The sequence below is a fragment of the Crinia signifera genome, chromosome 4 (genome assembly GCF_055691185.1).
Source record: "Crinia signifera chromosome 4, ASM5569118v1, whole genome shotgun sequence".
Lineage (NCBI taxonomy): Eukaryota > Metazoa > Chordata > Amphibia > Anura > Myobatrachidae > Crinia > Crinia signifera.
In genome coordinates, this window is record NC_139220.1 from 165,351,309 (window position 1) to 165,377,082 (window position 25,774).

The 25,774-nt window shown below is 38.5% G+C and overlaps 1 protein-coding gene across 1 annotated transcript in view; it reads right to left on the minus strand.

Annotated features, from left to right (window-relative positions):
• TBC1D22A (TBC1 domain family member 22A) overlaps window positions 1-25,774 on the minus strand; it is a 548,927-nt gene that overhangs the window by 92,652 nt on the left and 430,501 nt on the right. The window contains exon 12 of the mRNA XM_083182915.1: window positions 23,108-23,203. Coding sequence (XP_083039041.1) covers window positions 23,108-23,203 — 96 coding nt within the window. The remainder of the gene's footprint in view (window positions 1-23,107; window positions 23,204-25,774) is intronic.

The following is a 25,774-nucleotide window of genomic DNA, read 5'->3' on the forward strand; positions in this document are numbered from 1 at the left end:
CGGATAGACATCATTGTACTGACTGCCGGTCTTGCCCGGCAAGTCAGTATTTGAAGGGGAAGCTGCGCCGTGATTGGGTGACACTTGACATCACTTGAATGGAGCCGCGCAGCATAGGCTAAAGGATCCTAAAAGATGGCCAGAGGTGGGACAGAAATCAGCCGGCGGTGATTGTGCACGGATGCGCTGCAGCCGGCGTGTCCAGCCAGAGGCCTAACCTGACACGGACCCATCATGGAGGCTCATGTCTCACGCCAACCAGACCCCGCATGGCACAGAAGCACACACCACCACTGTCACTTGGCGATGACCCATACAATTGGTTTATTAAAATGAAAAATGTACATAGCTTTGACTAACTACTGCTGGGGTAGCCAACCCTAGTCCTCGAGAGCTACCAAAAGTGCATGTTTTGCAGGTCTCCTCACAGAATCACAAGTGAGCTATTTAGCTCCATCTGTGTATCTTTTAAAATGTGTTAGTGATTAAGGAGTGCAGCTGTGCAGCAGCTAGGTTGTCTGGAAAATGTGAACTGTTGGTAGCTCTCGAGGGCTAGGGTTGGCTACCACTGAACTACTGTAATCCACAGATTACTAAAACTAGATCACTCAATACTGATGTATTTTATTTGTAGAGTTTTGTTTTACTGCAACAGTGTATATTTTAACTGGCATTAAAATACATTATCCTACTGTAAACTACTCATCTTTTTGTTTGTAGCACATATTTGCCTACCCTTTCTGATTGCCTGCTACCACAGAGAAGTAGACAAAGGCTTAATAACATGATTACCAATGAATTGCATAATAGTGGCCAAACCCACTGCTGCTTCAGGGCACAAAAAGAATAAAAAGGAGGAGGAAACCGATAAGCATATCATTTACTGCAGAAGATTATTAACAGTGACAAAATCCAATGTATTGTTCATAGAAATGTAGGACACGCTGGAACCTCATACCACACAGGTATACATCCCAACTGGAGTACTGACCATTACTTGTATGTACAGAATGTGTATACTTTATGTACACACCTATTGGCCATACTAATAAGGACACTTGGCTAATATTGCATGTCTCCCTTGTGCCACCAAAACAGGTTTTGTGGAAGAGACTCTTAAGTCCTGTAAATTGCAAGGTGGGGCCTCTAGACCTTTATTTCTAATCTATACAACAGAACTTTACACTTGCCCAATATTCCTTCTTCCAACACATCAACTTCAAGAATTGACTATTCACTTCTTTCCTAATATATCTCACCCCATGACAGGTCCTATTGTACTGAGATAATCAATGTTATTCACTTCACCTTTCAGTGACTTTAATTTTATGAAGCTACGGTATGGATGAAGATTGTGTGTGTGTGTGTGTGTGTGTGTGTGTGTGTGTGTGTGCAACAAATTTTTGTTGATTTTATATTTTTTATATTGATTTTATATTTTTTTGTCTTCAAAACAACTATGCAAGTTAATCTTATCTAGACTATAATTAATATATATATATATATATATATATATATATATATATATGAGAGGTAATCTTATCAGCCAGTCCACTTTTGTGTCTTTAAGCTAACAAGTTTACTATTTTATTACCTTTATGGTTTCAGATTATGATTTCAAGATTCTTCTTGAGAAAACTTCTGACCCTGAAGATGCCATAATTGCTGTTATTAGGACTAAAGTGAGTGGTATATTTTTCAAGTGCATGGAACAGTCATTACCTAATTGCTTGATGTATGAAGTGAATAGTAATTGTAACATTTTACAATTCTACAAAATCGATAAAATCCATTCAATCACATCTGGTCAAGGAGAGACATAGAAATCTGCCACCAAAACAAAAATGATGACATTAACAAGCAGTATGCAGAAGCAAGAAAAATAGAATTGTTAATCAGACAAAAAAAACCTTTGTATTGATTATGGAAAAATAACAAAGAAAATGCTTTTCTCTGAAGCTGAACACATGTCATCAAGCAAACGCAAATATTGATCAAGTTGTTTATAAAAAAAATAAGGATGCTCTTACACAGTTACCTTATAATGTACATGATGTTCAACAGGTAGCACGACTTCTGTATCCGAAAATGACTGTTATGTCTGCTATGAGTGATGGCTTCAATGTCACATTTAAAAGTCAAGTAAGGTCACGCACTAAGCACACTTGATGCCACTGTCACTACTTCTGAATGAATCCTAATTTCAAATTTGAGCAATGAAGAAACATTTTGTTTATTTTATATTTAATTATCTATGCTGCCAAATATGCAGGTTTTTCCCAGTTTGGTCCACATAATGGTGCTTACATTTTTATTTTTTCAATTTTAAATTCAGTGTTTTTGCACTTCAGGGAAAGATGAACTAGAAATAGTGAGGCCAAAATATATTCATACGGATTCCTACAAACTTGAATTATAAAATTCTATTTATGGAAACAATGTATCTTTAAGTGGCAGAAAAACACAATGTGAATATGAGGTTCACTAAAACAAAGTAGATGTAAAATAGAACTTTAGATAGATACTGCATGTTCATTGTGTAGCACGCTGTACCAAAGAGTGGGTTAATACACAGAGTGTAAAACCCAGGACCGCTTATGTTAAGCTAGGTACACATATATACAATCGTCGGGCCGTTCTTCCAATCTGGGGGCAAACGGCCGTTCGATTGTATAGGTGTGTACGCTGTCCCAATTGCTGCTGTGCGATCGATAAACGGCCAAAAACGCTCTTGGCCGTCCACGGTCGGTCGGTCAAAGGTTCTTTGCTGCTTAATATTTCATCCGACAGGACGGCTCCATATCGGAACAAAAGTGAAGTGTGTACGCATGTTCGATCGATATGCTTGACAGTTTGACAAAGCACGGTGGTATGCTGCATTATGAGAGACCCTGTAACCCTTTGCCTGCTGTTTTAACTAATGTGTGTTTAATGCCTCACTGGCCAACACTTTAGAGGCATCACTTTAAGACATTAATCAATGTTGAAGTTTTAATAGAGTGTGCTGGAAGCTCTTTGCAGGGCACCATAACACACTATTAAAACTTCAACATTGATTAATGTCTTAAAGTGATGCCTCTAAAGTGTTGGGCAGTGAGGCATTAAACACACATTAGTTAAAACAGCAGGCAAAGGGTTACAGGGTCTCTCATATACTTCTTCTTGCAATTGTTTGGACGGGAGTACATCAGACGTCGCAAGTAAAATTGTACATATGTGTACGCGCAGAACGGTCGTATGTTTTGGACGGCCGAACGTGTATTCGGTCGATCGAACGGTCGCAAGAAAAATGAAATTGTACATATGTGTACCCAGCTTTAGAGATGCTAACTCAATTGGAGCTGCTGCTTAAGTGGAGAGGGTCAGTCTCCACAAAAATTACAAGAAAGAAAAAAACAGAGAAAAGCAGTGCTCATATTCAATAATGTACCTTGACAAAGGTGACGTTTGGACAGCGAAACGCGTTGGTACTGCTGGATACCAGATCCTGGGTATTTCTTGGAGGACCTACCTGCTCAATAATCTGACCACTGCACTCCCCAAATAACATCGGAAGTCTTCTTCTTACCTGGATAATATATATATATATATATATATATTAAAAACTGACAGCACACCCTTCTTCCAGAACCTCTATCAGCATAGAGGGATTGGTCACAGAACCTACAGGGAAGATTTCCAGTGGGTTGGCATCCCCATAGGGCCGTCTGTGGCTGAGAGAGGGTAGAGGGTGACAAACTGGTTGTATAGGTGTATTAGGGGGTAGAGGGTGGCATGCAGGCGCGGATATCTTTGGGGATAGAAAATTGTAGGCCGGCGATGTGAGCATTTAGGGGACCACTTTTTGGAAAGTTTTCCTGGGCCACTTTAAATTCCCAGTCCACCCATGTCTAACAGTAAACATCCCACTGGTTGACTAGTTCACCATCAGTAGTACTGCATCCGAAATATTTTTAAAAGCAAGTCTGACAGGTGTCTGCAATCAAGCTTGCTGTTGCTCAGACATGGTCAACCAGAACCACTGGCTAGTATTCCATACCTTGTTGTCTCACATCCATCCTGTTTATGCTATCCATGTTCTATGTGACACACGAGAATGTATCATAATTATTGTGTACTATTATTGAAAAAATAAACAGCATAGAACAAAGTTACAGGTTAAATCTTTAATCAATGTATAGAAAACTTATATCATGTTATTCTTAAAGAAATGCATGCCTAAATAAGAATGCATGTATTCACTATACAACATTTAAAACTAGTGTCCGAGGTTTATAGCATGACGTGCACAAAAGGGTTATTAGTACGGAGCATAATTTGAATCCTGTGCAAAATGGCTAAACTCAGCCATTTTGTATAAAGGAAAATAATAAGTATTCACTAAGAGAGAGCATTAGTCGTCCCCAGGGTTCTCCCAGAACAAAAGTGTCTTGGGTTGCTCTCATTCATGTGCAAATATACTGTGTTTTGAATAAGCGATATGCACAGACTATATTGTCTTAGCTTTGTACAGTTTTGTAAAGAACTGTTTTACAATTAGCACTAAAAGCAAAATTACACAAATTACAATCATTAGCTGTATCTCCATGTTTAATCTTAATTATATTTTACAGTTTATAAGAATGATGTATACTGGGAATTTTAGTTGATACTTGTTTCTTACAGGACTGCCATATAATTCCTCATAAAATGCCTAGCAAATGAATTTAGCACAGGAATACATTCCACTTTCTCAAGGGTGAGAGCTAATTTAATTTTACACTACATTTGTACTGGGCCTCCTCTAAGTGGCTGTGCCAAATTGAAGTATATTCAATGGATAGAATTTAGCTGAGTCATTTAAATAAGACCATACATGTAATTACATCTCCTTAATGATTTAGTGCATAAACTTACAGAAGTTTATCTGCCTTGACACCTACCTGTTGCTTCCAGGATAACTTCATTATTATAATTATTAAAGACATACTTAAGGTCTTCAAGAATTAAATAGTTTAACAACTGAAATGGATTTATGGACAATTTTTACAACACACCTTTCACAAAATTCTTCAAAGCAATAAAGCTTACCAAATTAGATGTTAAATATTCTGGGCATATAAAATGAAGATTCTATATCAAGTCAGATTACAAACCCAGAACAGTACAGTTAAAAAAATAAAAATGAACCCGTAGCACCCATGCCAGTCCTCCAGCATTATTTATTGTTTGCTGTGTACATTCACCTAGCACTCAACTGTCCTGATTTTGATGGAACAGTCCTGCTTTTCAGGCTTTGACCCATCGTCCCACCTGTAGGCTGCAGTGTCCCATGGGGAGGAGGGGTTTGGGGGTGCAGTATGAATGGATGCTGTGTGCATGCCTGTAGTTTCCATTAAGTGCTCTGAAAAGCTGTGGGCATCCTAACAGCTGCCAGAGTTCTGGGCTTGTCACAAGAATGACGAGATTAGTAAGTGGTCACTACAACCCCAAAAATGTCACACACCAGGGATGGACATGAGGCCTCTCTATCTTTCACATGGGAAATATATTCCACAACAGGATATTTGAATTTTAGGAGGTAATGATGTGTACACACTCACACACATACATATCTGTCACCATTGCATCTGCTAAGTTACAGGACCAAGATATGTCTGTCATTTTGTATAATAAAATAGTTTAATTATTCTTTACACCACAAGATATCATCCGCATGGGCTCAGTCTTTGAATTATCGGTTTATGAGTTTACATATAAGGCAGCAGATTCTACTGTTTGTATGTTCATGATGTTTGAATGCTTTGATCATGTTTCATACATTTCATATGTTTATGTATTTACACTGCTTGAAGCCACATTGTAATTGCATATTTTCTTAACTTTTTTTAGTGTTAGTTTTACCACAATTGCTACACCAAAACACAATTTAGTTTGGGTTATGGGAAGGTAGGAGTGGTTTAAAATGTCTATACACAGGCCCTAGGGAAGCCTTTAACCGAGGACAAATAACCCATCTGCATGGCAGCATTACTTTTTTGGGGGAAATACAGTAATAGGTAATTCTTAAAAAATACAGATGGAGCCCCTCTCTTTCATTGCCGGCATCTGCCAGAACGTCCCCACTGGTGAGCCCTGGAGGACGTACATGCATCCCAGGCAGCAGGACCCTGCCCATCTCCACTTCAGGGAGGCTGGCAGGGTTAGGGGGGCATTCGGGGGGGCAGTGGAGACTGGCAATGGGGACCGGGTAGGGGGCGGAAGGCAGTTCAGTCAGAACTGGGTGCACGAGCGTCTCATTCGCGTGTGCCCCCTTCCGACAGCTGGCGGGGCGGCTGTCGATTCTATCGCCATGCATGGCAGGCGCTTCATCTGTAAACCACATTCATAGTTCATTTTTAAACCAAATTCAGTTAATTTTGATCAACGAGAGTAGAGATGAGAGTAATTATGTAAACTGGATTTGGAATACAACATTTCACAGAGTTGTAAAGTTTTGGTAAAACAATTGGCAAGTACCATTATTGCATTACTAGTCTTAAGGCCATCCAACAGACGGGCAAAAGTTTATGCTTATGCAATTCTTAAAAGTTTTGTAAACTGAAAATGTTTTTGATTTAATAGATTCTTATAGGCCTTTAACGACTTTGGCAGTATATTTCTCAGGCTGAGCTGCACTGCAGTAGCGGGCACTACCGAGAAAATTCTGGGCCTGCACCACCATCGCTGATCCTTACCCCCTTTACCAATCCCTGGTTGATCATGAGCCCTCCTAGTAGTCCCGAACTTCTCTAAGTGGCCACAAAAAGCCAAAGTCAGCAGCAGCAGGGGCTGCTGAAGAAGGCAGGGTCGAGATGGAGGAGTAGGTATTTTTTTTACCCGGGCCCGAGGGAGGGGCCTGGGTCCTGTGACCCCCTCCCCCGCTGCAGGGACACTGTGGAGTAGAGAGCAAAAGCAGCTGCAGCAGCAAAGCCCCCCCCCCTGGTCAGAACACACTGCTCAATGCTGTGTGCTGAGCAGGGGATAGAGGCAGATGCAGCAACCCTTTTTTTTTTTACAGACATGGCCACATCCCCCCAGTTGACCATGCCCCTTTTTCCCAGTTCCCAGCTTCGCTTCTAGCGGCCCTGGATGTATTCAGAAAGTCATAAGCTATCCAAAGACCTATCACACTGCATTAAAACAACAGAAATAGCATAGACCCTTATGACAGCACCCTAAAGGCTTGGTCCAATAAAGCCCAAAGTTGAAAAATGATTAGTTAAAGCGTTTGAGAGTTATCGTAGAACATCCAAACACACACACACAAACATCATTCAATTATACTTCTGTAGGTATCCTAAGCTATATCCTATAGCATAGGTTCTAAAACTCAGATTCCACACAGAATCATAAGTGAAATACTTGACTCCATTTCAGAATCTTTTAAAATGTAAGTAATGACTACACCTGTGCATCTGCTGGGTAACTGAGAAGACTGCTAACTGTTTGGCATCCTGAGGACTGAGTTCGAGAACCACTGGTCCATAGAGATTGCCCTGTAGTGTGGCTGAGGTATACTGTAATAAGGCACATGGAACAAAGATGGAATTAAAATGGTAACATGAACATGATACAGGATTTTCCAGACAGATCAATGACAGATACATCTTAAGATCTTTGTACATTTACACAGTCAAGTGACCCTAAAAATAGTTTAAAAAAAATGATGTCACTAAATGATATTCATTCTATGTCACTAAGTGATATTGAGATGCTGTCAGCAAAAATACCATAAGAATACCCTAAATGTTACTACGTTAAAATAATGGGCATTGATTTGAGAGGACAGAGCTATTATGTTGTTCATTTTAGTTACATTAACATATTTAATAGAACTGTGGTATAACATTATTTTTAATTGATTCACACTAATGAAATAGCATACCTCCCAACTATACTGTTTTTCTTGGGACCTACCCATTTTTTGGGGAACGGTCCCGTGTCCCGCCTGGGGCCCGCAGTGTCCCATGGCGGCAGTTGGGAATCCCTCCATCCTAAAGTGAATAGACGCTATGCCTCGCAGAGTGCGGAAAATGGGGGCATGGCCCAATGGCGTCTCTATTGCAAATGCTGCTCCCTCATTAGCATAGGCCACGCCCCCTTTTTGGATGCGTGAGTGTCCCTATATCCCTGCTGAAGAAATTGGTAGGTATGCATTAGTAAACATTAAGCTAATATAACTAACGTACAGGTATTGGAAAAGAGGACAAAACTGGAAAACCTGGAGGAAACACTTGCAAACCATATGCAGAATAAAGTTGCAAGTGTATGCACAGAGGATGGATATTGGAGAACACATACAGTATATTAATTGTATTGCAGTTCTTGTGAAAAGTTCAAAAAAAAAAAAACCCCCAACACACATACAAATGCAATGGATGTAATAAAATACTCTGTATGCCATAAAAATATTACATTTTTTTACTGACTAATATAATAGTATTTTCTAAAGCATACGGTCTAAAATAATGGAGCTATTTATGAATAAATAAATAAATAAATGCATAGGAAATTTAAAAGAAATAGGTTTACATGCAGTCTTAAAACAGAAATGATTTGGAGGACAGCACTGTAGCTATTGTATTAACAGTATGACACAAATCATGGCTGCATCACTGTCAACTTAACAATTCTACAGACAAGCCCATCAAACAAAAACAACTATTAATAGTGGCAAGCTTGCCCTAGCCTAGACAAGGAGGCCAAGGAAAATGGGAATCTGAAACATCAGGTATTTCAAGAAAATAACTATGATAAAGTGTTTGGGTACATTGGCAGCCAATGTAAATGAAAGCAGCTGCCTGTTCAATAAGCAAATATAACATTATCTAGTAGCATTCTGAATGTTTTTCAATTTACAAGGAAATAAATACACAAGCAACATGGGAACAATAGAAAAGTCCTGAAATAACACACTATATAATATTAAAATAATATATTACAATCTGTCTTAGCTTTCCATTTCAAAAGTGAATATACCTGCGTGTGTATCTAACGAGAATGACATTCTGTGGGGCAAATTGAAATCTTTTATTGCGCACAAATTCTTGACTAAAGTGACTAGAGATTGTGAGGCAATATTTAAATGGCAGATTATATCATGCATATCGTAGTCATTAAGGCAGGGTATAGCCTGCTAGCAGCTAAACCCGACCAAACTAAGGGGCGCGATACGAAAAGTCCCATTTGTGCGCTCAAATGGGTGACTTTGCATATTTCAGCCTACCCAGGGATGGAATGACAACACAGGCAGCCATACGTGCCCGAATGTAGCTACATTTGTATAGCCCTGTTGGTCGACCTCTAATGGCTGCCAGCGCACAAACATTTGAAACTTCCCCGGTGTATATTGAAAGAAATATAAGGTTTACACTGGGCAATCAGTTTTGTAGGTCATTAAAGGAAAATCATTGTTATTATTCTAAATTAATAGAGCTTATCGAAGTTTTTCTAAAGTGAAATGCGGGAAAGGAGAGTACATTCTAATACAAAAATAATTTCTGAAATTTATTAATGTCCTAAAACCATAATTTATAGAATTAGTTTGGTGACTTTTCACAGTTTAGAATATGCTCCATTCTCTCTATTCATTCACTTAAACTTAGAACACCTGCTATCCCATTAATTATGTTTGCACTTGGGAAAATATTCCTGCATCCAGGGCTGGATTAAGAAGTGGACTGATGGGACTCCAATACCAACTATGAAAACAGTCCTATAATAAGTCACATTAGTAACGGGGCAGACAACGCTAGATACTGCTATAGACCACAACTCAGAAAATATTTTTTAATGTGGCTGACAGCCATCACACTCAGTGCTCCATTCTCATGGATCTGCATGCAGTTATAGAGATAGTTACTTAGCATCACTTCAATAATGATGTACAGTAAATACATAATACTGTATGTCACACTGATTTGCAGCTACACTGCCAGGTCTGCATCAATCCCTGCTGCCAGATCACCATTGGTCCCTGACAATATACAGTTGTCAGGCATGGGAAGAAGCACATGTGCAGTACCAGTGGCAGTACTGTGCATGTGTTAAATTTGTTATTAATGCTTGGGAGACAACCGTCATGGATCCTGCTCAATTTTATTTCAAACAGGGCAATTTAAAGCCTGAGGGCTATGTGGCTTATTCCATCAAAGAGAGCTCAGGGTGGGTAAAATGCAGTCTCAAGAATCAGCACCAAGTTTCAGAAAACATAAGTGTGATTTCTACTTTTATTGAAGTCTTTATGGAAGTCTGTTGCAATTTGCTTTGAAAGGTTGACTTAATATATTGAAGGGTAAACTTCACCTGAGATTTCAAGCTGAAAAAAAAAAAAAAGATGTTGCTCTGCAAAGCTACAGATGTGTCATCATACATCTAGCATCATCTACATTTACACAATGCACCTCAAAATGCTTGGGGTGAGTGAGCCGGAACTTCCCTGGCAGCTCTCCTACATCGGGCACCATTTTTTTTTACTAGAAAATTGATGTTTTTTGCATTTCTTTGCTATTAGGACGAACAAGCATCTTATGCCGATCTGTAGCACGGATATCTTCTCTGTGCAACCATGGTTTTATCTGCATTTGATATACTGATTTCAAGGAAAACACTATAACCTGTATGCAGAAACAACCAGAGTCGCACAGAGAATATAGCAATTCTACATATAACTTTATTCAGCAAAAACTGTTTGTGCATCCTATTTGCAAATTAATGTTAATAAGATATGATTTAATGTAAAACATTGCCCATGAAGATACTACCAATACCCTAGAATGGCTGTTTAATGTGGCCGTAGTAAGGATGTAGGATAAACAACTGTAACTAAGGTTGCTATTCAACAGTTTTTAAAGAAAGCATTAGGATCTGTAATAGTGGATTTGAAATCAATTAACACGATGTACGGTATAAGATGATGATTATGGAAGATGTTAATTAGAGGTCAGTCAATTTTTGCAAGAGAAGTATTTTGTAAAAATGTAATGTAAATCTGTGATTGTGTAAAGCAGCAAATGTTATAGAATGGTATTGGTTATAAAATACAGCAGTAATGATTCAATGTCGTGGTCGAGTGGGGAAGCTGTAGGATTGTCACTTACAATGGCATATTTAACAGAGGTTGACCATTTACAAAAGACACTGTAGTGTGCTCCATATAAGAGCTAGCAGTACTCTGATTATTATAGGTAGTAAAGGCAAATGTGGAGTAAGTAATAACCCTATGATGAAATCCAGCTTGAGCATCAGTGCAATAAAACACTTGGGGCAGTCTCCTGGGGAAAGCAAGGCTACCAGTGTGCTGGATAACCAAAACACTTAAGCCCCCACTCCTCTGGCCCTTATTAGCGCTGCCCACACTTCTATGGGAATACACAGCGCAAGTGCAGCAGTGTGCTCTGGGAGGTGGGGGTTTGAATATAAGGTTGTATAGATCAGTGATTTTCAACCTCAGTCTTCAAGTACCCCCAACAGTGCACATTTTCCAGGTCTCCACACAGAATCACAGGTGAAATACTTATCTTCACCTGTGATCTTTTAAAATATGTCAGTGAATTATGAGTACACCTGTGCACCTGCTGGGTGACCTGGAAAACATGCACTGTTGGGGGTCCTTGAGGACCGAGTTTGAGAACCACTGGTATAGATTACATTTCAATGAAAGGTGTACAGTACAGTATATTAGGCTTAAAGTAATTGTTTAATAATGCCTGGATATTGTTTATATTGTCACATTATGGAGGGACAACTATTTTTTAAAATTTTCTTGCAGTGGACCAAAGACAATTTAAAAATCTATCTATCTATACATCCAGTCCAGCACAAGAATAGAAACACACTCTGTAATACATACACACTTCGACAGGACTTAGGAGAACTCTGGGTCTAATTAAGTATCAGCTGTAATTATGCCTGTGCTGTCCGGACCACATTATGAAAATGCTGCGTTGCAGCCCCAGCAATCTCCAGCCTGTCACCATCCCCCTCACTACTTAAACTGCAGTCATGATGAAACCGCAGTTTAGGGGGTCATCTTGGAGCATGTATTGTTTCTCCGAAAACCGTGATCTGCTACTTTCAGGAACCTGCAGGGTTTGTTAACTTAGCCCCATAGTAGGGTAAACTTACTAAAGCTTCTAAAAATGAAAAGAGATGATGTTGCCCAGAGCAACCAATCAGACTCTGTCTATCATTTTCTAAGGTGCAATAGCAAAATGATAGACAGAATCTGATTGGTTGATATTGGCAAAATTGCCTCCTTTCATTTTTAGAAGCTTTAGTGATTATACCCCTGTGTGCGTCCAGTAACAAATACTCTTATCAGATAACAGGTTACACAAGACCCAGGCATACCAATGTACCATCCAGTGCATGGGGGTAAGGGAAGGCCTGGACAAACTTGTATCGTTCAAGTACGCCGGCTCAATCTGACTGCCCATTTATTGGATACGGGGTAAGACTAAGGGCACTCGGTGCTGGACCCATTGGCACTATCCCAAAGTCATTCTATAAACTAACAAAGCACGGCAGCACTGGCAGCACCAGAAGCACTTATAAGTAATCTCGTCACTACCTAGCCATCAGACTGCAGTATGATCGAACGGTTAGCTGATTGCTCACCAGGGGGAGTCATTATCAGTTACAATTAACTGACATTATCTCCTCGTCTTACATGACACTTAAATGTCAGTAGCTTGTCCCATCTTCCCTTTTTTAATCCCAAATTATTCAGGTCTGCCTTTGTGACATTATTGTTACTTTTTAAATTGCTAGATACTTGCAATATTGTTTTGCCTAATATATTTTGAGAGTATCCTAGTTACAATGTGTTTTGCAATTGTATTCGTTTATCTAATGTAATAGTAAGTGTAATAATATTCTTAAATTGTTTACAGAACCATCATTATAGTTAGTCCTTTCTGTCCTGTGCAGTAAGTTTGTGTTTTTTTTTCAAAATTTATAGGTAGCTCAATTTCCTCACTGGTAATCAGGGCATCTAGTAAACTCATGGCATCAGCATTAAGAGTGGGTAATCCAGTCGACAACAAATCCTCATGGCTCCGGGTTAACCCAGATGAGTACACTCCTTTAAAATGAAAGAAAACATCTGTAATTTCAGAAGTCTTCTCTATCTCCAGTAAGTCCATTTAATAGCAACCCAAGTAAAAAGGCTCTTCCCAACCTCTATTTTTTAAGAGTAGAACCTGAAGTAACATGACAATAAATAACAGGAAATGCAATTAATGCTAAGTAGAAATCTGTTACTACTAAAGAGAAATGGACAGAAAAGTATCAATATTAGGACACAGTTCCCTTAAAAAACTGTGAGAAACCAGTGTTCTGCTTATGATTAAAAAAAATCAACAAAATGGAACTTATGTTGATCACAAATTTTGTTATTTTGTGGGTCCTAGGCGCATAAATGGTAAAAGCTAGATAAGTAGTGGAAATTGCAAAATGACATGACACTCCATTTTTTTGTTCCCAGAATAATTTAATAATAATTAGAATAATTTACCATTTTAACTAAAATACTGCTGATCAGTGTTGGACGTGGAATGAAGGGTCCACTGGGGGAATGCAGTGGTAAGGAACCATGCTTAGGGGTGGAATGTTGCCAGTCCCCATAGAGGTTTAGGTAAAAAACAGAGTGTGATAACTATATATATATATATATATATATATATATATATATATATATATAGTAAACTAGCGACAACAGCTTGAATATTTAGTTGCATTTGACAGAAGTGCGGCGGGAAACGAAAATCTCATTCGTGTCACTATTAATTGACAAAACACACCCCCCCCCCAAAAAAAAAAATTCTGTTGATCCGATCGCTACCAAACTTCATAGGATCACCCGCTGGGCTAATCTGAAGATTAGGTAGGAAGATCCAAGGTAGGTAGCTCTTAGTTTGGATATACAGGTTGAGTATCCCGTATCCGAGTATCCGTTATCCGAATTATTCTGAAAACCATACATTCCAGAAAGTGAAATTTTTTTTTTTTTTTTGCTAAAAACTCACTGGGGACATTTTTAACAGCACTACTGAGGACATGATGTGTAACTGGCACTATATATGTACAAGAAAATGATTGTTTGGCATTCAAATTCAATATCTGAGATAGTACACAAATTTTGTTTCATGTTTTGAAACCTTGTTTTTTGAACAAATAAAATATATTTGTGTATTTTATGTGGTAATAAAATATATTTGTGTGTATTTATTGTGTTTATACAGCATACATGCAAGATACTTCAAAATACATAATTGAAATATTAAAATATTCCGAAATACGGAATAATCCGTTATCCAAAATTCTCCTGGTCCCGAGCATTTTGGATACGGGATACTCAACCTGTATCAAGTAAGGAGCCATTATCATGTGGCTCCTTGCTGGTTAATCGTAGACCCAATTTAGGGTAATGGTGGTGTGGGGTGCGGTGCCCCTGGACTGGTTGGGCTGGGTGGCTTTAGTGCGGCACGCCCTTACATTCTATTAACACGTTCCCCTCACTAACACTATCTCTCTCTTATTTTAATTACATTTCATTTTTTATTTTATCTCTCTTTATATATAGCTTCGGCTTCCTATCACTAATTATTAAGTGATAGGAAGCCAGTGAGATACTCTAGTATCTCACTGGCGTGCCGCACTGGGCTTCCTAGCTCATGATAGTTTTTGGGGTGCCACACCCTGCACCTAGATATAGCGCTAGGGACCCCCAATATGATGTGGCTTGGGGGCATAGCATACACCTGTGCAGGTATATGTAACCAATATATCTGAATTCCATTATCATGTAGTGTTCAAGATTGGTTACTAATACTATTCAGTGAGCTGGAGGAAAAAATTTCTTGTTTTACTTACCCAGAATTAACCCCTCCCTCATGCACCTGAGTAATATTACTGAACTAATTGAGCATCTACCACTATCTGTATCTAATCTGAAGATTGCCTGAAAATTTCATCAAAATCGGTCAGGCCAGTTTGGAGTCCATAGGGAACATACACATATCGATTTTTATATATGTATTTATACATATATATATATATATATATATATATATATATATATATATACTGCTAGTAAATGCATGATAATGTACCAGATTAATAACAGCAGTGCAATGTAGTCCTGTGAAGTAAAATGTAGCATAGTATACGGTACATAGTAATTGCACAGTCTGAAACCTATCTGGTATCTGGCAGTAGGGTACAAGGAGGTTTCCACTGTAGCACAGTGATCCAGTCAGACCCTTCTACTGATTAGTAAGAAGTTATAACCATATCCCAAAGCTCCATAGACACAAATGTGTCATTCCCGATCGATGGGAACGACCAATCATTCAAATTGTTTCTTTAATCGTTGAAGAAGCGCGTACCCGCCGATCATTAACGACGGTCTTTCCCGGCAGGAAGATCATAGAGGCCAATCTTTTGTGAAGAGTATCAAATCGTTCCGTGTGTACACATGATGAACGATTTGATACACTCGTGAACGATATCGGAAACGCTTCCGGCATCGTTCCGTGTGTATGCACCTTTAGAATCAAGTGACGTTCTTTGAAAAGCTAAGCATATGTAATCAAATATTTGAAAATATAATTTCACATTAAGGTGCTCAATAATGCCACTGAGAAAAAATATCATTGACTAAAATAAGTATTGAGTAATAAAAAAAAGGGTGTACACACAAAGCGATCATTTCTAAGATCTCTAGTTCTCTAAGTATCTCTAGATTTCTAGTCAGATCGCTTAGAAATGGGGCTTACATCGCCCTGTGCTTATGCCCTATAAGGGATAATATTAAACCACAGAGTTCAAAATTGAATAATTATTGCATTGAGATCTAGTTTCCCAATACTAATCTGTACACTATCAAGTTTACATTTTGAGTGAAAAAACCTAATTGCACCAAATTTCTTAGAACAGACTCCCAACATGGTCAAAGCCAAGCGTACATTATTAAACTTACTACACTAATTTCTTTTCTTTTTTTTTTGTGCTGTGTCTAATATTCCAAGTTGGTAGAGAGAAAAATGCAGCAATGTATTTTCTTATAAGAGGCCATAAACTTTCCACTGTAGGCATGTGCATAGTTTACATGCATAGTAAATACTGTTCTTGTGGGTAACCATTTAATCAATTACTTAAACTGAGACACTATAACTTATGTACAGTATATACTGTAAATGTAATTACAATTGGTGTTCCTATTTACAATGAAAAAAAAACAAAGAAATTTGACCACAGTTACAGTTTTCATCTCAACAGTAAGAACATAGCACAAATCTGCCCATAAAATGATGCCACAGACACACAATACAATTATTAAAAGGGTGCATAGACAAGACAAGGCTAAAATGGCAGATTTCTGCTGCACTGTTCATAAGTACTGCAAATATAAAGCTGTATATACTTTTTAAATATGCAGAAATATCGCAAACCTGTTTTGACAGGTACGGGAGATGGTGTACTAAGCTGAATAAACAAAATAAGTAACTACATTGACACCAGTAAAGCGATACGCTATAGCACAACTACACTTGGAATAAATATTGATTTGGTATACACTTATAAAATCTGCATGAGCCATATGCAAAGTAAGCAACAACCACAGCAAGAGTTTTACAAATAAAACATTCTAAATTCTCCCAACTACAAAAATAAAATCGTCTTAACTTAAAATATATGACCTTTTGGGGGGAAAAAAAAGAACTAAAACATTAATGAAAATTAACAGAGGTATCCTCCTAAACATGTCAATATAAATAAACTTGCTGAGCAATGTAGTCACATTATTAAGTTACACCTGCTTTAAACTAAAAACCAGGTAGATCATATGCTGTTCATTGTGGATGTGATCATTTAACCCAGTTATGCATAATCTAGGGACGAGGGTTACCCTATGGCCCATTCTCCCATTATAAATCAATTTATTCAATTTATTGAATAAAATAAATACATACCCCCCCCCCCCCAGAAATGTGTGCCCCGATTGGGATCGAACCCAAGACGCATGCATTGTAAGTCGCTTACCATACCCACAAGGCCAGAGCCATCATTATTCAGACTTGCATGATTGGGTCCTACACGTATATCCTTTTAAATAAAATGTACTCTACATGCGTTATGTTTAGTGTTTTATTTTTAAATCTATGGTTGGACATAAGATAAATAAGAAAAAATACTTCAAAGTAGCGCTGTTTATCACTTTTTCCTGTTTATACATTTTCTTGTAGTGACGACCCCTATTTACACATCAGCTGGTTGAGAAAATAGTCCCATGCTAGCACCTGTTATAATATCTTTTGCTATTTTTCACCTTTCTTCCTCCCTCAGGCTGTTTGCTTTTATTACAAGTTAACACACTGAAGAAGCCTAGGTGACTGCCAAATACAGCCTAAGTAAAAGAAAAAACTTGTAATAGCTACATGTTAAATGTTCTTAACACAAATTGAATTCCAATAGATATAAGACATAAGTTAGCTAATCCGTATAGCCAAAGGCCAATTACAATATGCTGTAGCAAACCTCCTACAAATATTGTAATTAGGACAAAGTGATGGTTTTGACTTGTATTTTCTCTTTTCTTTTGTTCTTCATGTTACGGTTTATGGCACTAAACCCCCAGGATTAATTTCCAATTTCCATGTTGCCAGATTTGACATTTGTACATTTTATCCGCACTGCCCAGTACATGTATATGATGTATAATAGCACAGAGCTGGATATATATTCGTTCAACTCTTACTCCTAAAGATCAGAAAGAGGGCTACCTTTCAGAGCACAAAAACTTATTTGTGTAGTGCTCTATTCACTAGCTAATTGATAAAAGTATCATCTAAATACTAAGGCCCGTATTCAATCCTGGACTAAAATTTGGCAGGTGAAAAAACGTCAAACCAATCATGGGCATCTTCATCCTTTTTAAATAGTGCCATTGCACTTCTTTTTTTGGGGGGGGGGGGGGGGGATTGGCATGGGCGAAAATGGTGCAAAATGGGTGAAAACGTGAATTTGCGGCAATTTCGCCAATACACAAGATTTTCGGCGATGCTGGATTTTTCACCCAGGTGAAACAACTGCACTGGGATGGAATAGGCAAATCGAATTTGCCCCCCCCCCCCCCCCCCCCCCCAAAAAAAAAAAGAACAAAAACTGACACTGACACAGCCGGGATTGAATATGGGTCTAAATCTGAAAAGTTTAAAAGTCTTGTGGACTAAACTGTAGCTTGGTGCAAAATAATATAGGATGCCTCAAAAACCTGATTAATTAATTGTGGACAACAAACATATTTATAAAAAAAAAGCACACACAAAAAAATGGGCATACTGTATATCAAAGTGTGTTGGCTTTTTTGCTCATTATTTTGATTAATAAAAAGTTAGTCATGTGCAGATAATATTTTGCAGGAAACAGTGGAAAGAAAGGGTGTATAACAATATTTAATTATAATTAATGCTTCAAAAAGAAACATTCAATTTCACCTTTAAGATTGTTATACACGGTAGTTAATATTTTGTGCTAGATTATTGTCACCACAAGAGGTCTTTGATCTTAAATCAGACAACTTAAAAAAGAAAAAATCCATAGAACAAGTTAATTTTTTTCTTACACATTTGTATTTAATGACAATGTAGCCATACAAACAAGCACACATTGGTTTAAATTTTTATATATTATGCAGTGTTTTAGTATTTTATTTTTTTCTTAGCCACAGTTTGCAACTAAAATGATAAAATAATAAATCATTAAAATGTAAAACATACATTGTGTCCTGTCTATACAATTTATTTGAGTTCATCCCGAACTCTGTTTTACTGTTAGAGTTTGTGAAATGCACAATTCTTACTTAAATAGTAAGTGATAACAAGGGTGACAGACAATACAGAGCAGATATTTTATATCTGCATTAATACAGGAGCTTATCTTGCAGTAGAATGAAATGGATATTGGCATCATGCATACTATAGTTTACATACTGTAGCAGTGTTGCAGAGTTTATATCAGTTACACTAACAATGTTTGAGGTAATAATAGCACTGGAGCCTAATGTTCTTACATTGGTTGCTTGTGGGTTTTTAAGTTCAATAATAGAGAAAAATAAAGAAAAAGCTAAATTGGGGTGGGTTGACATATGGCGTACCCCACTCACTAGAAAGGATGCTAAAATAAATACATCAAGGCATCTTAAAGATAAATATATACAGGTACAACCCCGATTTTCCGGCAACCGATGGTCCTGAACTTCTTTTAATGCGGACACGTCGGGTGCCATGGGGAAGGTAGAATTTTATGGGTTCAAGCTGCTGGAGTTGTGCTGCGGGGGTCACCCTGCAATCAAGGTACACCACCGATAATACGGCAAAATCTGTAATCCAGCTCATTGCTGGAACCGACGATGCTGGAAAATCAGGGTTGTACCGGTGTATGTGTATATATATATATATATATATATATATATATATATATATATATATTACTACAGTATTCACTGCAATAAACCATTACATTGCACAAACATTAACTATATAACTTGCATATAAGGAAGTATTATCCCATTCCAGCTAAATAACTTTATTGGAAAAAGAAAACCGCTCTACAGGTTTATACACATCAAAGATAATTATAATAGTCAAATTATGAAAAAAAATGTGTCCGCATTAACAAATTCATTATAATTATTTTTGTGGGCTTTACCCCAAGGAAAAATAATAACAAGTTACTTAATAGGGTTATAGACTTATTTTAATAATTTATCAAGTTAATAAGAGACTAAGGTGCTTTTCATTTGATTATTTTCATTAGTTTATTATGTTTTGTGATTGGATAATAAACATGCATTTTATAGTGAGTTAACTGACACAAGTGTTTTTTAACCATATGAACCTATAGATTATTTTCGGTGTATCTTCATGTATTATTTCAATCTAACAATGATAGCAATCTATTTAACTAGCTACTGAGCTAGGGGTGTGGCCTGACCGGGAAGGACACAGGACGCGTATTGTGAGGGCTCCTGTGACCTTTGGCCCCCCCGTGGGTTGAAGCCTACCCCTTGTCACAAGCCGCGGCCTCGATTTTTAGCTGTGCCTGTCGGCCTGGCTCCATAGACGGATCGCGATAGCCTAGCTGGACTGCGATGTTTGCACCCCACAGTGCCTGGACCTCCCCCCAACAGGTGCAGCCCGCTCCCACCTGCTCTTTTGGTCCTGGGGCAGAGATTCAAGCACAAGACCTGTGCCTCTCCATCTCCCTGCACAGACAACGGCCATCTTGGACTCTGCAGGAGTTCAGCTGAGATTGCTTTGTTGTGCCTGCACTCCAGCACCTACTGAATGACCAGGTTTTCAGACTCGGTACCCTGAGTGATGACCATCTCAATTCCCACCCAGGCGGATTGGTCACCCTAGTGTGGGCCATCTACCTCTTCACCCATCCCACTGCCAGAAATCATCAGAGAAGGAGGTGTGCTCTGACCACCGACCAAGCAGGACGCAAAGGGCGGGGACCCTTATCTACTGTGCCCTAGTCTCAACTCCTGCACACCCCTAGACATGTCTAGCCCAGGGGAAAGATAGTTGCCTCTGATATCACGAGACTTCTCTAAAAACCTCCATGCCATCAGTTTATCAACCCTGGTTGCCCACTTCCCCTCCACCTAGGGAAAGTACTGAAGGTCAAACCCTGTTTATTGCTGTCCGCCAACTGTAAGACTTTTTGGCAATAACTTAAGCCCTGCTCACATTACTATGTTCGCTAAACTTCAACATAACCGCAAAGTACTCAACGCCCTGGCTCCAAGACCATGACCCCTAGCCACCCATATATTATGGGGGGGGTTGATGTCGACCACCTCCCGGGCCCATACCACCTTGGATCAACTGAAATGTATTAATATCTTGCCTAGACATTCCTGCTGTCATTTTCTTAACTTTTTCAATGGGGAAGGCCAAGGAGACAGCCAACCACAACCAAACTTATTCCGCTATCTCACACACAGCGCTAATACTCATACTGAGGACACACAACCCTCCCTGGCTTCACCACAATCCCCAAAATACCTCCAACAAAGGGATTTCCCACAAAGTCCCAATTTAAGGCCTTATTCTGGTTGGTTGGGATGGATGCATATTTGCGGACTGGAACCGGTCTTAGCCCCGCCTTCCTTACAGATCGCTCACACCGTCCGAATGCGGTGACGCAGACCGAACGGACCGCGAGTGGATTTTCCATGTGAACACCTACTCCATCTGTGAAAACCTCCACCATCATTCGATGGTCGCCAACCATCGAATGCTGGACCGAGTGCTCAGGCAGCACCGAGTGCTCCAGACCTGGCCTTGGCCTTAAGAAAATTCCTGTGGTACAGCACCCAACCTTAACACCAACTTTCAAATGCCGGGTCAGGATCCGACGCCTCTCCTACTTTGATCCAGGTACGTCACTCCTCACTCGTTTAATTAACAATCCGGATTTTTTTCCAGGGTTCAATTAATTTACGAAACATCATTAGAAAATTTGTAGTGGATGTGTCTTACCTGGGTCAATTGGTTGATAAATCTGGCTTACGTTCTTTCTCTGATTTGCACGATATTATTGGCCTTCCGTCAAGACTTTTTTGGTTCTATCTTCAGATTAAATATTATATCTCCTCTCTCCCTGCACGGAGTCAAAGCTGGGAACCAACCCCTTTGAGGCACTATTTTTATCACAGAGTTTTCCAACACACCTGGTGTCCAAGTTTTACCAGGTAATTTACACTCTGGCATGGCATAAGGAGTTGGGCCGAGACTTGACAAAGTACCAATGGAGCAAAATATTTAAATTTATATTCACTGCTTCGTCATCGGTGCAGACACCCGAAACTCAATATAAGATTTTGTCTCGTTGGTACAGATGCTCCTCTATACTGCATTGAATGGATCCAAACCTCCCAAATATGTGCTGGAGATGCAACCAGTCCTCGGGTTCCCCCTTGCATATCTGGTGGTCATGTCCAATACTCTCCGAGTATTTGCGTCAGATTCACGCCATCTCTGGGAAAATCATAATTTTCCCACTTCCCTTTACGCCAGAATTTTGGTTATTCAGTCTGACAGACATGCCCATCTCACAATTCAAAAAATCCCTAACCAGACATCTACTAAACGCAGCCAGAGCGATTATACCTTGTCATTGGGGTTCTACTACATCCCACCTCCTCTTCCATTGGTTTCGGAGAATCGACTTCTATATGTCCATGGAAGATCTTACATCCTTCCTGAACCACTCCTACCAAACTTTTACTTCCACGTGGTATGGATGGTTAGCATTCAAGAAATCCTCAGAATACTCCATGCACTCTGTGTCCGACCTTAACTCTATACCACAGTGAACTTTCAGACAATCCTTCTCTCTCACTCTCTTTCTTTTTCCCTTTTTCTTCCTCTGTTATATTGAATAGTTTTACTGAAAAAGTGAAATTTGTGCGATTCTACATATTCCATAAATAAGTGCAGTTCTATTTATAATTTGCTTGAACATTGTACACTGACTGTGAAAACCTTTACAGATATGGAAAGGATACTGTATTGACGTTATTTTGAAAATTTCATTTAATAAAAAATTATTGCATAAAAAATAACAAGTTACTGAGCTATATTTTGTTAATAACTTTTTACAGTTTAACGTTGCTAGGATGTTTTGATATGGTACAGTACCTGTCTAATAGAGGTCTTGGATTTGTAGACTAAGCTGCTATACAAATGACATGCATTTACTGTATATTAAATTGCCTTATTTACAACATATATGTAAACCATTTCTATAACACAACTGTTACTAAAGAAATATCACAGAGCTATTATGCTCAACTATAAACAGCCATTTAGAACATTGTTCACTACAAATCAACTAACTTGAAAAAGTCTGTAATGCCAAAGGTGACAGGTTAACTAGACTGTTTGTCACATTTTACAGTTTCTACTTACCTCACTTTGTTGAACAGATTTATTACAGTCACCATAGACACATAACTGCCTCATTTGAATCCATATGCTACAACAAGTAAAAGTAAAATATAACCACTTACATGAAAATCTTTTTCATCCAAAATCTCTTTCCTCCATCTCACTAGAAAGGCAGCACAGACGTATAAGTGGAAGTGGGAAAATCCTTCAGGTTCAGACTAAACAGAGATATAAAAGAAATGCAGACAACAGTTAGAGATAATAGACTGTGGAAAAAAATTGGAAACATAAAGGTTCTATGCCACAGACATTTTTCTTTTTTTTTTTAAAGCAAGCTTTGTATATATATAACTTTAACCTTACATTCACCATGCATCAGGAACTTGTTTCTCTGGTACAATGACACCGCTTACTAGCTTGGTGATCAATCAGGGAATTGGGAAAATTCTTAATCTTAAAAATCCCATATTTGCCTATCCTAACGATTTTTCAGTCAGGATTGGGGAATGGAGATTTTTAAACATATTTAATAACCCTAATTCCCCGACCAGGTCGATGGGGGATTTGGAAATTGCGCCAATCTGCTAGTGATGTATGAGGGCTTTAAAGTTAATTACTTTACAAAATGTACCCTAATGTTCCAAATATGTTGCAGAATAACACAATAAATCGGCACACTGTCACCTCACCTGTAACACAGAAGCCAGTCACAGTGCTATAAATGTTTGTATACTATATAGTATATATTTATTAATAATAATAGAAGTTTTTTTTAACAAAAAACATTAGTAGATAGGTAATAGATCAGTACTCCAGGCACCTGAATGCTGTAGCTGCTCTCTGCACTACAGGGGGTAGGCCCAAATGAACGATTTTGACGACTCGTGCGATGCACTGTGTGTGTATCTGTTTCGGTATGATTCCGATCCGCTGCGCAGGCACGCAGGTTGAAAGGTGGATCTTATGATCTTATATACTGCACACATGATCTGCAGATGCTGCTAACAAATGATATGCTGGAAGTTGCAGATCTTACGATAGATTTCATGTGAAATTGTACACATACAATGTATCGTGTGTCTGGAAAGCTGCTGGGCAGTTCAAGGGAAATTGTGACACAATCTGGATCGAATGATGGTCATCCTGATGTATGGCCAACTTTAACCCCAACAATAATATGGATGTGTGTAAAGTGCATAAATGATAATGCTAATGTTATAGTGCCCAACATGTGTTTCAACGTAGCAGGTCCAACGTCTTCCTCAGGAACCGGACCAGCATACCAACGAATAAGGAGGATCCATACAACACTGTTTCCATTTAATTGTCTGTTTATGCAAAGACAACTTTCTCAGCAGCCATTATGGATCCACATCACTGAATTGGTCAAGTTTACCTCCTGATGGGCACAATACAGATAACATTTGCATTATCATTTAGGTACTTTACATGTTATTTTTGGGACTAATAGAGCATACACACGGTGAGATATGCACTATTTGTCTATTCAAGTTTGCTTCTAGAAGCAAAATCGAATAGAAAATCAAAAGGGCATTGAATGGTTTTTCTACCTTCAATGAAGATTCAATTCCAATGCACGCTCCGGTGTAGTGTAAATTGAATAGAAAAATAGTCTTGGCAACCAAAACTATATAGTGAAAATCTAATAGTAGATAGTGCAAATCTGTGTTCACTGCACCATTCAATTTGATGTCAATCTCCTGCATGAAGCCAGTGTTGATCTAATAGCAAATCTAAAAGCAAATCAAATGCACATCAAATAGAAAAGGAAATAGAAAATAGTGGAAATCGAAAAGAAGTAGAAAAATCTCGAGAGCAGGTCGAATAGTCCATATCTAGTAGAAATCAAATCGAAAATGGAATTGAACCGTGTGTACGCACCTTAAGACTGCTTACAGTATCTGCACACGTTGTAGTCAATGGAGATGCTTAAAGAGAGCAGAGAGCAAGTGTATGGCATACTTGCCTACCATCCCGGAACAGCTCGTAGACTGTTCCATCCCCCAGAAAGGTGGTCATGTTCCCAGCATCACCCGAGGACCCCCCCCCCCCCTGCAATATTTATTGTGTTGGGCATTGTACCACTTTGAATCAAATTTGAATTATCCTAATGAAAATTTATATTCAGTTGTGTTTTCCTATAAGAATTAAATAAATAAAAAAATTCCCTTCTCTATACAAACTTACATTTCTGGAAATACTTATACTATTCACAGGTTTTTATTTCTTCTGGGTTCGGTAAATGACAGTTTAAAACATTTATGGAGATGGTGTTTGTGTACTTTGGTTAACACTGAATACTATTTTTCACTTTGCTTTTGCTACTTATCTTATGGTGCCTTCTCACTTGCTGCATATCAAATTAAATATTCCCTTTGAGAAGCTAGAAGTGTGCTTCTCTTGTCTAATGAATGTAAGTAGATGTCTTATGGTTTCAAGAAACACATGCTGCTGAAAATGTATCACAAATCATGACAGCAACTGGAAAGTGACTGCCTACAAATATGGGAAAATGTTCTTTTAAAAAGACAATCATAAACTACATTACATATACTGTATCTGAATCTACCAAAAAGGAAGTAAATTCTACACACACAGAATGATGAATAAAAAGATAGTTTGGAACATAAAAGCATATTAAGCGAAAAACATCAGTATGTCAGAACAGTTTGCTTTGTATTTTAAAAGGTACAGATACTGTATATCCAAAGAATCCCAACTGGCCAGGCAGATGCTCTGCATAGCGGAGAGACTGTAAACAGGTGCGT